Raw genomic sequence first — 12,820 nt, forward strand, 5'->3', positions numbered from 1 at the left:
CAACAAAAAACAGAAAAACAGCATACTTGAGTATTCCGCAATGTTTCTGCACTTGCTCATAGTCTTAAGTGCACCACTTAATCATCAAATTCTTATAAACTGACTAAGAATCGTAGCTGGTTTTGCTCAGAGTCGGGCATAAGGCCAGCTAAAAGTTGCTGGAATAAATCAGATCGCAGGAAACCAGTCTCACTAACTTTAACTTCCTCTTCCAGATTCTCAAGCCATAGAGCATCTGGGGTCAAAACCAGATACAGACTTATGGTCAAGCTGTAATTTGGAGAGATTGTTTCTCTGTGGTAGCCATTAGCTACTTTACTTAGATTTCCATGTGAGGCTGTGCTGTGACAGGCCAGATTCCCCCAAACGCTACCAATGTGCTCTCGTTTACATATTTTGTTTTGTATTGTTCCTACAATTAAATACACATTATGTGTACAGGGGGCATTCATTCTATATGATTCTTGGCTATATAAACTGTGCACACACTGTGTGCATAAAATTTTCCTACTTTTCACATTACTTTCTGAATTTTACCATTGGTCAATGCATATGAAAATGCACTTTGACTAGGACACATGAATGAATGCATACTGGATGGATACATGCTGCCAAATTGATCTCAAAGTGAACATATTTGAATTTAATATTGGGCATATGGAGTGTTAGGCTGTACATTACACTGGAACTTTAGTTAAATCCACTGGTTCAAAAATAAGTGGCTATAACTGCCACGTCAAACATTTTCTATGTGTCCAAACTGGTTCGTGATGTAATGATATTGGTTTTACAAACAAGATATAACCCTATTCATTCTAAAGAAGCTTCTAGCTATGGCTAATCGATTTACAGGCATTACGGCACATAAATCCATGCTTGCAAATGTGACTCCTGCAATGCATCAGCTAGTCACCCCTACTAGAGAAGCTGAAGTCAGCTTTAGTCGCGAATTGGTCTTTATGGCAAATAAAGGAAATTAACTTGTGATAATTTGTATTTAGTTAAATCTGTTAAGATAAATGAGCATTCGCCTGGTGTTTCGTATGTATTTTGTGCGTGTCGTAGCAATATTTATAGTATTTACTTTTTTACTTTCATTTTAAATTATATTTCGATTGTATTTCAGCAATATTCTTTAACGAGAAACGCTCCATTTGTTTTTGCCCCGTTTCAATACAAAGCATTTCAAGTATGTAAGAAAGTCAGTGACCTTTGGAATGAGGCATTTTATGTCATGTTAGGAATAGGAAGTTCAGTGACATTCATTAGAAGCCTATTTCCAACAGTTTACATGAATAAAGTCAATTTGAATCCTGGTGTAATTCCTTTTGATAAACAGCACAGTTTCCCCTTTCAAATACATCTGCAGAACCCCCACCATTTTGGGTCATGTGCATTCCCAATTAAAGCGATTGTCTAGTGAACGTTCAGTATTCACCATAGCGTGCTTTAAACCACGCTGCTCAACTATGTAAATTATAAGGCATTGCTATACTGTAGGCAAGAGTTAACCTAGCAGATTCAGCTCTACTTTGCGTGCTATCACACGGACTCTTCCCTTTTCTACGTATCACTACTCTGAGTGATTGAGAGGTAACTTCTTTTGGGAAGTGGGGGACTATTTTTGAGCAACTTTGGGAAAACAGCCCGCTTCAACACTAAACCAATATATTAGTATAATATATAATCTTTCATACATTATTATTCGAGGAAGTAAGATAAATCGTGCTCCTTGATTGCAGAAATGTGCACTCCCACATGTTTTTTTCTGAAGCATCGCGGAAGGATTCAGTAGAGAGCTGGGGTCAACGCTTCCGCCCAGTTTTCCGATGTACGCTGCCCGAATTGAAAATGGAGTTCGTTGAAGGCAGATGCATTGCAACTTCTCATTAAACATTACCGCCGTTTTGTTCATTTTTGTTTCAGTATCAAAGCGTATATTGATATAAACTTTATTTTTTAGTTGCGGAAGCTGAAGATATACCGTGACGGAGTGACACTGCAGCCCTCTTCTGTGCTGGTGTCCAACGAAGTTGCGGAGGGGATTGCTACGAATAACGTGCTATATATTTCTTTTTGATATATACATTTTTCTGTCAAAGAGCTGGAGTGTAATAATCGTTGTTTTGGGTATTGGTAAAGATGTTTATTCTGTTCTACTCGGATTTTATTGCTGGACAAGAAAAAATGACCCCGCATTTGCTATTCCCTTTCACAGTTTAGTCCAATTTGGTTTCCAAAAGAGAGCTGTAATGCATTCACATTCTAGACCTTTTATTTTTACCCGATAACTGGCGTTCGTGTCTGAAAGAAAATGGTGATATTTGCGGTTAATTTCCCTGCCGTGCCTGCGTTGTCGGTGCTACTGCTAGGATTTGGATCCCCGTGAGAAAAAATGAGCGAAGAATCGACAAATCCAAACAACGAGTAAGTATATCATTTTTTTCTTTTGATGGATTGCTAGGATGCCCTTCACGTATCTCGTCTTGTAACCAGGTATTTGAAGGTTCCAAATGATGATTCACATTGCATCAAGCTTGCGTTGGTAGCTGAGAGCAGTAGCCCGTTAGCCAACAATTATTTGATATTGTAATCTATGTATAACAGTTGGCTAACTATTTGGGTTATCCAAACCCTTATTGGTAATAATTTCGCTGCATGCTGTTTTTAAACTACATTTGGGAGGAGGGAAAACTTCATGAAATGTTTCCGATGACAGTAGCCTATCGTACAGTTGAAATGCATGATCTGACTAGTGTTTTTATGTAACCATTCATCTCATTACATATAATGGTAGACATGCATCTATGTTTGATATTAAATTATTTTGCTATTCTTAAACACCTTAACATGATGCCACTTAAATGAAATGCAAGAAAAGAAAGAGCCATCTAAGCTACATTTTTAACATGGTCTCTAGGCCACTTGATTTTATTTATTTAGATATCCAGATAATCGATTTAGTCGCGTATACAAACATCAAACATGCAAGTCTTCTATACGATATCATTGCGATAGAACACTTGATTGCATCTATTTCATGCAAATAATTTAATAACAGCGAACTATCGGCAGTATTGTGATTCATGCTATATTCTAGGTATAAATGATCTCATTGTTCCCATTTTTGTTCACATTTCATAAAAGATCAATGCTTTGCTTTTCTTTCAACATAAATGATGGTTCAGACCGAGCCTTTAAGCGAGCTGTTTAGCAAACAGAAAGTGGTTGCATACTGCTGGCTGCAATGTCAGCCTTAAAAAAAGCCGAAGACGCCATATTTTTCTCAATCACACTCATTTGCATACCACAATCTCCATTCATAAAAAATGTTAAAAGAACGTTGCAGTGCACGAAATGTGCTGAATCCTTGTCCAGAAAGCAACATTACTCTGGTTACGAACGTTTGGTGCGGCGTTTTTATGCACTGTCCGTGTATTTCACGTTGGAAATCTGTGTTGTTTTAATGGGCTGATCTCTGCGTGCGCTTGTTGACAGTCAGTGAGAAATATCTGCTCGGGAGGTGCTGCGGTCACGTGACCGCTTCCATTCATAAAGTACCTGGCTGCCCATTCACAGTAAGCTGTACAGTACAGAATGTCTCAGCACAGCACAGGCGATCACACAAAGATTCTATCTGCAATCGGGAACGGCTTTACAGGGATGGAAACGTGATCAGCGGCCACTCCTTAAAACGGCTTTTTTTTTAAATGACCATTGTTGATGTAGTGTTTATGGTGTCGGCAAGACGGTGTGCATTTAAGCAGCGTTCGTATCTTCATCTTCTGCTCACCTTTTATTGATGTTTTATTGTTGAAATATGTCAATATGGCAATGTCTCCTTGAAGATTTTCTTAGGCTTTAATGGTTTCACAACTGTAGCCTAATACACAGACCAGTAATTCACATACTAGGCATTTTGTCATTTCAGATTTTTTTGTGGTAGCATTTTCTGTTTCACAGAGGACATGTGATGGATAAAATGCAATATCTTCCTGGACACAGTGTAAGTCAAATGCAAATCTATGGTCCAGACTGAAATATTTATGCATTTTTGTTTTTATTGCAATATTTAAATTGCAAACCATTTTACACCATGCTTAGCAATAGCATATATGGCTGATGACAGCACCAGGCACAAAGAAGCAAATGTTTTGAAGCTCTGGGAGGATGCCATTTTGATTCATTTACAATATGTCAGACATTGTTTCATATGCTACTGGCCTGCCGTTTGTTTTCATATGGAAAGAACGACTCGCACACTACATAGAGATTTTTAATTTATACAGGGTTTTTGTGTGAATTGTGTAAATGTATAGATTTTTACCACCATCCACCCCCCCCTCCCCTCCGAAAAAAAGAAGAGGACGTTGTTCCGCCTGTCTATTCGACAGTGCTGCTCAACATCCGCACAATCATTTCCATTCTCTCATTCGCCACAGGGAAAATGTTACTGTTTATGGACAGGTTTAAAAGGCCCGTTTAATTCTTGCTTAAAAAAAAACAAAAAAACAAAATGTATGTGCCTGATTTGAGGTAGAATTAGATTTTAATGCCACACTCGATGCACCGTGCAGTTCTACATGCAGGGGATGTGTCAGTTGTATGGCTGAGGGACACGTTCAGCCTTGATGATCAGTTACCGAACGGCTCAAGCAATTTTATCCTTTGTGGGCCTTTTTTTCTTTTCTGCGCGTATCCTTGATTTGTCCTTTTTTATTGGTGCAAGGCAGCGCTTCAGCCTAGGTCTGCTGAAATGTACTATTTACATAATAATTCTTAAGGTAACGTGGTGGAGGATAATAATTCATCAAGATTTGGTATTTAAATTCTGTCCATGACAATGATGGTTAAAATATGGTGTGTACATCACCAAATATTTTGAAGTGTTATATAAACATGGTTCTCACAGATATGTCAGGAAAAAAATAATTTGAACATTTTGAATGTGGTAATTAAATGAACACACTTCAGTTTATTGTCACTGCAGTGAAATGAGCTGAATGACTAGAGGACATCGGAAATGCGCTTGGGGACCGGTTGTAGCTTTTTGCTCAAAATGACCTTACAAAAGGTAGACAAGAGATTAGGGTGTGGCAGCAGGAAACCGCAGGAAAGGGCTGTTTCTTCTCCAGCTTCATTAATACAATATAACCTGCCTTTGGTGACAACTGGCCTTTGTTTCTGTGTAGTGAATATAGGAATACAGGCTATTCTGTTTCATCAGAAGTCAGACTGTTGTTTTATGCAACTAAAGCAACATGAATTATTTTTACACATTTAATTTTTAATACTTCTCTGTATTACAAATACGGAAGTGCTATTTGTTCTCTATTCACAGTAGCATTTTTCTTTTTTTCACTCATTAAATAATTTTCAGTTATGACGTGCTTTGCAATGGATCTATACTTGCATTAGTTGCACAAAAACTGTGGCAACTGAATTGGGTCCTCTGCATTTGCAGTTTTAGCCTCCTATCAACCCCATATTCTGAGACTAGTTCTCATTGCAGATGTTTTTTGTGTTGTGGTCTTTTGTGCTTCAGTTATTGACCACCATATCCCACTTTGCTTCACATTTTTTGTGTGTGATTGACATTTTGCCATTGATCAGCTGTGTTTCAGGGGGGTTGGGGTGGAGGTGACCATCATCACGACAGTCTCTTTGCTCTTGTAATTAATTCGAAAGAGTTCTCAAAGTATATTTAAAACTGCTTGTTGAGATCTGACATAAGCCTATTTTGGGTTTTAAAATGGGCTTGTGGATATTTTTGAAATGTTTAGAGTTCTTTTTTTTTTTTAGATTAGGAATTTAAAGGGATTATCTTTGCTCTGTTCACACGGGAGGGGGAAGGAAGCTGTACGAAGTCGTGGAGTTTTGGTTCTGTATTTTGTGTAGCCAGCAATGCTGTGGTGCAGCCTTTTTTGTTCTCAGATTACTGAGAGTACGAAGCAGAGTGACCAGTACATGCAAATTTTTTTTGTGCACAAATATGAGATGCGGATGAAAAGTAATTGCATAATATGTAATTACTCCTCATACCTCATAACTGTTTTTCCAAGTACTATGGAGGAATTATTTGGGAACTTGGTTATTTGTAATGTGTATATTGCAATTAAGGGTGTGCAGCCTTTTTAATGATCAAAAAGGTTCTCCATCTGTGTGTTCTCATGCATTCTATATTCTTCCCATGACTGACACAAAATTATATATTTTAGCTCAAGTTACTTCCCTTTTGTAGTTACCACTTCCTCTAAATATTTTAGGAGTAGACTGAAGCTAGTCTGAATTTCAGAGTCAATGGTTTTTTGTTTTGCTTTGTTAATATAGGCCTGTCTTCTCTATATTCTAAAATGGCGACTCAACTAACAACTAGCCAGGTAGTGATGCTAAATTAATGATGAAGTATCTAAAAGGCACGATGTTAACAGCATGTCTCCCTTTAATTGATGGCTAGATTATTATTATTTTTGAGCTGCGCTGAAACACACCCAGGGTTATTCTTAACCTCTGATTTTGGTACTGTGTCTTCCCCTATTAATGCATAATTTGCCTCGAACTAGAGCATCACTGAAAATTTCTCAATGCTTTTCTGCAGCAATGATACTGTTTGCAGTTGTATGAGAAGTTTAATGGAGATTGGCCTTGTCAGTAGTTGCAGCTGGGCCTAGTCTGCTCCATCCTTTGGCTATGTAGTTTCATGCTTCCTGGCATGAGTTTGGCCCCACCCATTTTTACATGGTTTTAGCTATTTTATCCAGGTGATCAAATGCCAACCATGAAGTTCTAGTGACATGCTGTGCTGACCTGGTTAGTAGCGGGCCAGGGGTGGGGTACGGCCTTTCATTAATGGAAAGCTGCTACATGAAAGAAAATTTTTACAGGATGTATGTTGATAGGCCTAATCCATGAAGCACAGATACAGTGCAGCAGTTTATCTTCAGAAAGATTGCAGGTCCCATTATTTGTCTCTTACCAGCAAGTTACATTTCTCACAGAAAGCACGTGTTGATGTACCTTGTTCTACATTACGGTTTAATGTCCTACAATGATTATTAAAAAGTATAGATATTGGAGCAAAAAAAAAAAAAAATTCCGATATGATCATCAGTTGTTTCATAGTTGGATGTTCTAGAATAAGAATTTCTTTATTATGATCTGGTATTGTGAAATAAGGGAGGGTGGCACAGCAGGGGTTTATTATTATTATTATATTTACCGGGACATATTTTAAAATGAGATTATTGCACTGTTAAGGCACATTTCATCTTTCTATCTGGAATTTAAACAATGGCTGAGTAAAGGTGCATTACCTCAAAAATCTGCCTTTCCAAAATGCAGCCCATGATCATTTCTGTTTTCATGAATTTCCCCTTAATTTGAAATAAATGGACATAAATCATGGCATGTGGAACAATTTTAATACGTATTTTCAGTAAAACCAACACCATCTTTGTGCATTAATAATGAGGTAATGTTGTAATGGCAACACAACAGCAGTGATGTGGGACAATATTTTGGGTAGTTAATGAAATTGATTAGCTTGGCAAGTAGCCTATTCTTTAACGATTAAGCAAAAATGTGCTGCTTGCTTCAGATAGAATCACATACCCCCCGCACTGCCCAATGTACAGCTTTCATTTGGTTAGTGTGCCTGTTTTTATCAACATTCAGTCACTATCCAAAAGCATGCGACTTGAAATCAGCCTGCCAATCAACATTATTTCTGTGGTTGAGTGTTTCTAGAGATGCATTTTGTGTGTTTTGCAATATGCTATGTGCATGTGTTTCCATGTCAATCTGTGCCTGATGCTGAAAATATTACTACAAACCTGAACAGCTTTTGTGAATTGATTCAGGCATCTCTCAATTGAATATGAATATTATGATAAGCAGCTGCATTTTGAGAATGCTGAACACATTTCTTTTCCTGGTTTTTTCTTTCTGCATAAAAAAATAAATGCAGAATCCTTTGCTTATGCAACATCTGCTGTAAGCTTGATTTCTGGGAGCCCTATATGTATTTTGTTTTGCACAATAAAATAATGAATGGCAGTTCAGTTGAGATGAATGTACATTTATTTAATTCTGGGTACTGGGTAAAAATCTGCAGAGGAGACAATTTAAGTCTGTCAGAATAAAGGAAGATGAAATGAATCTACACAAAGTTTACACGAAACATGCCAGAAACGTGCAGTTGCGTGTATTGTGTTGTACAGTAACTGCTGAATCAAGGTTTTTCTGTACCTCAGCACACGATATTCAGATTTTCTTTCTTTTGAAATTTTCAGTTCCAATTTTTGTTGTGACTCTCCCAGCCATTCATGTCACGTGTCACAATGTCCAAGAAAAATTAAAATGCATCTACAGTACTGGCTGCTGAGTGTCAAACCGTTTGTCACGAGCTGATGTGCACATTGAAATATTTTGCCTTGAAGTCCTCTTGCCTAAGACAAAGCTTATAGGAGGACAACAGTGGTTATTTTAACTGGCTCATTCCAGATGCAACCGGCTTTTATTGAACAAGCTGCTGTGACATCATATAGGCTACGTAACCACTAGACAGTCTTCCTCCTGGTAGCTATAATAGCTTGGTAGCTAATTAGCTGGTTGGTGCTGCCAAGGATTCTAGGTTATTCAATTTGCTAAAATTTCTTTATAAAACGCAGGTAAAATTGTTCAATACAGAAATTTTCATTTTGAAAATGCAGATTTGTGAAAGCTAGCACAAACTATGACTTTAAAGTGCTTTGTGTTTCAGTTCTATTCAGTTGAAAATATAGATTAACTGCTTGGCAATTGCTGTTTTGGTTTTATTGTTAATCTGTTTGTTTATTTATTTATTCAGAGTTTTAGGCCTTATAAAAATCATAGAAAACCATGATAATTTAATGATAATTTGATCTCACTATATACAATGGCATGAGTCCCATTGGAAGTCATCATTGGTCATTGCTGGGCTTGTAGGCTAGAAATCGGACGTTTCAGACAATGTATTCGCCTGAGGAATTGTGGCTGGGGTTTAACTACCATACATCCACCCTTATTTCCAAACTGGGGATCACAAATCTTGCTCTTGTGTGAAGGCAAAGGATTCTAGCACAGTAAAGCTCAGGTGCAGTAGGTAGCTACTCAGAATGTTTGCTATATGAATCGAATGAGTTTCAAGACAATGCTTGATGTGGGAATTGTGGCTGTCGCTCAACCCCTACATGATTTTGGTGGAGATGCCTCCATTGCCATTTGAGCCAGGAAAAGCCCTGTTTAGGCATGTACTGTAAGACCTCAGTGTTGTTGGATTTTATATTTAATTGGGAGTTCTGCATTGTGGTGCAAAACTGTACTGTGTTTTAGTGTGAACGGGCTTTGCTTTGGAATGAGTATTTTCCATTTCCCACTTTTTTTTTTCCAACTGTTTTCCAGCAGTTTGCAGTAAACTACTTACGCTTTTACGTAATGTATAGACATATTCAGGTTGGCAAATTATGTAATTACGAAGGACCTTTCATGCTGAAAAATGAAAAAGTATTGAGCATCTTTGTAGCATGGTGGGTTGTTTAGCTTAGCTAGTTTATGCTATGCTACTTAGTAGCTAGCTAGCTTGTGTCTGGAGACTGAAGATGTTCAAAAATGATAGAACAGTCTTTCTTTCATCTTTGTCAGTTGGGCCTAGCTATGTTATAGCATGGCTTGGGTTGCTATGGTTTCTTTATCAGAAATAAAACTCGTATTGCCTTAAAACAGTTGCATGTAGCCAATAGCCTAAACATCCAATTTGCAGGAAGTGTGCTCATGACATGGAAACGGACTCTGTTTTGAAAATTATGACCTGCAATGACATTTCATAATTGAGTTGAACAATGGATTTCCACAAAAGTCTGATTCTTGGAACACGCTTGGCTGTGATAGTGTCTTATTTGGTGAGCTTAGACTTTCTGTTCGGGATTCTGCTTCAGCTTTGGTAATTTGAATCAAGTCCCCAAAGACTCCTCTTACTTCAAAGCTCCCCATGACTGCAGCAGTCCAGATTTGTGGTCCCCCTTTTCTGTAATCACAGCTCAAGTTTTTAATTTGCCAAATGGTTGCGGTTCGAATTGAGATCATCTTAATGTGTGGTGTGATTGATGTTTGAGAATAGTTGGCTGCTTGTGATACACATATGGGATGCTTTAATGTATTATTGTGCCTCAGCACATGGCAGTAGAACATAGTTTGAGTAGTTTCCTCAGTCCAGTAATGACGGGTTGTTAGCGTCTGTCTGATGCAGAAAATTGGTTTTATCAACTTATTAGTTTGTTCAGTGCTGCTATATACTATATATTGTGCGTTTCAGTGTTGTGTGTGTGTGTGTGTGTGTGTGTGTGTATGTGCGTGCATAGGGTTATATAATGCACATTTCTTCAACGGTAGATAAAACAGAATTTCCATGTTTTTTTTTTTATATTAAAATTGATATGGCCTACTATGGGTTGGGTAGCATTTGTTGTTTTTACTTTTTTTTAGACAATGTTATCAAATGGTAAGCCTGTGTGTTCTGACATAAACGTCGTACAGATGCAGTCACATTCAGTGTTCATTGGCTGCCATTAGAACTGGTTAATTTTGTTTAATCAGTTAAGGAAAAGGAATGTATTTTTTAACTAGAATGTTTCTTGCTTAATTGCACTGGAACAAGACAAGCAGACAAGCAAGTTAGCCTAGTGTATGGACTATTATAGGCTATAGGCCTACATAGGATGGATGTTTATTCAGTTGTTAGAATGGAGGGTTCATTGCATGGAATTTAGCCCAATTTGTGCGACGTGATTATTATTCTCTTCTTTCACGTGAACCGTATAGGTTGTTTTCATTAATCAAAACCCACAGGGCAAGTATCATTTTGGTCTGAACAATATGAAGAGTCGAGCCAACAAGCATCAGCAGTTATAGCTAATATTGTGTGTTCTAAATGCTGTGCATTGATGGAAGTAGGCTAATTCACGTGTATTGTAATGTAGCTACTTTGTCCAGTAGTGCACCCAGTGAGAAGTACTGGGTCCACTGGAGTACTGGGGAGCCAGCGTGCTCTACAGCATGCTCCAGCTGTCAGATGAGGTGCCGAGGCAGGGATTTAGCTAAGTGATTTAGGCTGGGAAGTATTGGATTAGCAGATTATGAGATTATTTGGTACCATATGATTCTTTTTGGACAACGGATCTTGGATCTCGGTTTGTCTCAAATTAAAGACCATTAATGGGTCTTTAGCTCTAGTAGCTGTGATTTTCTTTCGCCATTGTTTTCACTGAAAATAGACATGATTGCTGCCGTATTGGTTTTGTTAAACATGTTATGCGGGCCTACCTCCATCAGACTCTTTCAGTTGCCCTGTCTATTCAAAATTTAAATGTTTTATGGTAAGGACCATATATGCTTTTTTGGTGGTTGTTCGCTATCTAAGCTGTACAAATGTGTTGCTCTGCTTTAGCCTTTTCAGTGAAAAATTTGTTTTGTTTTTTTCAGTGACAATTGAATTTCAATTCAGTGAATTTATAAAACTTGGTAACATGGTTGGCTGCCTTTTATTTAATGTATCTTCTAATTTTTTTGATCATTGGAGATGTGAGGTCAACCCATCAAGGTCATTTATACTTAATTTGTTTATTTCTATGTTAATTCAATTTTTTTTGCAATTATTTTCCATAAAATACATCTTGATGCTGTTTAGCCCATGTGATGAGGAGATTTTGAGAGATATATGGTTTTTCCCCATACTGAAATGTCATGGACCTGTCCACATCAGCCTTCTATTTAGTGCAGTGTGCCTGTAGGTATGGCCACAGCTTTAGTGCATTGGGTTTGCCCAAATTTAAATTGCCTCCAATTTCTCAGACTTCAGTGGTCTGCTTGGGAATTCTGTCATGAGCTTCAGGGCAAGTGGTCTCTGTGGTTGAGAGGCCTAGTAATGACTGATGATATAAAGTCTGGAAAATACCCTCCTTATAGCTATATGCAAAGTGCAATGCAGTTCAGGCATGGTGCATGAAACAATGGATTTCCCCAACAGTATTGAGAGGCTTGCTTTTTAGGTCTCTGTAACTCTAGTTCAGATTTCATACTTGCATAGTCATCCATTAGGCTTTGCTATTGTGCTGTTGGTGGGTACAATACCTACTCATACTTATATCAAACATGCATGCAATTAGCATGTAGGCCTACATTCTCTACCCATGTTAGGCTCTACAATGGTGCTTTTGAGATTTGTATTCTATTTTTTTACATTTACGATTGAACGGGTTGTTCTATTATCAATTGCTTGTATATCTGAAGATAGCCCTCACATTGGTTTGATTTAGGCTATGTCATTGAAAATTAGGGCTTTGAATAAGCTTTAGAACAGACAAACCACTGACTGATTTGCATCATGTTAGTGTTATTGTCCATGTACAGATGGATTATAATATTAATATTTGACTCCACTGGTTTGTTCTTTGTTACCATTCAAGCAGCAGAACCACGTACGAGCAGCCTGCACTGAATTTGTTTTCCTTCTGCGTTGTGTGAAGGTTCTCTGGATATTTCATGCTGAAATGCATGAGATGGAGATGAGTCATCCGCTAGATAATATGGGGGAAGAAATAAGAGAGATGTGAGACACGTCACTGCCATGCGAAGACGCAGGGAGGAGAGCGAGCCAATCCCTGCTGCATATGCAGCGCATCATGCCTGTGTTTTAACCTAATTTTACCGAACATTACATTTCTTAGCAAGTGAAATGTATTTAAAAATTCAGAGGCATTTTAATTTCGGTCCTATCCCTAAATAAAGATTTCATCATCAAATA

General features: G+C 37.8%; 1 protein-coding gene across 1 annotated transcript in view; it reads left to right on the forward strand.

Annotated features, from left to right (window-relative positions):
• The first annotated feature begins 1,797 nt into the window (after positions 1-1,797).
• Positions 1,798-12,820, forward strand: part of spred1 (sprouty related EVH1 domain containing 1) — a 43,759-nt gene continuing 32,736 nt past the window's right edge. Inside the window, exon 1 of the mRNA XM_064321772.1 lies at positions 1,798-2,427. Within this exon, the coding sequence (XP_064177842.1) occupies positions 2,396-2,427 (32 nt within the window). The 5' untranslated portion in view covers positions 1,798-2,395. The remainder of the gene's footprint in view (positions 2,428-12,820) is intronic.

Source organism: Anguilla rostrata, chromosome 1 (genome assembly GCF_018555375.3).
Source record: "Anguilla rostrata isolate EN2019 chromosome 1, ASM1855537v3, whole genome shotgun sequence".
Classification (NCBI taxonomy): domain Eukaryota; kingdom Metazoa; phylum Chordata; class Actinopteri; order Anguilliformes; family Anguillidae; genus Anguilla; species Anguilla rostrata.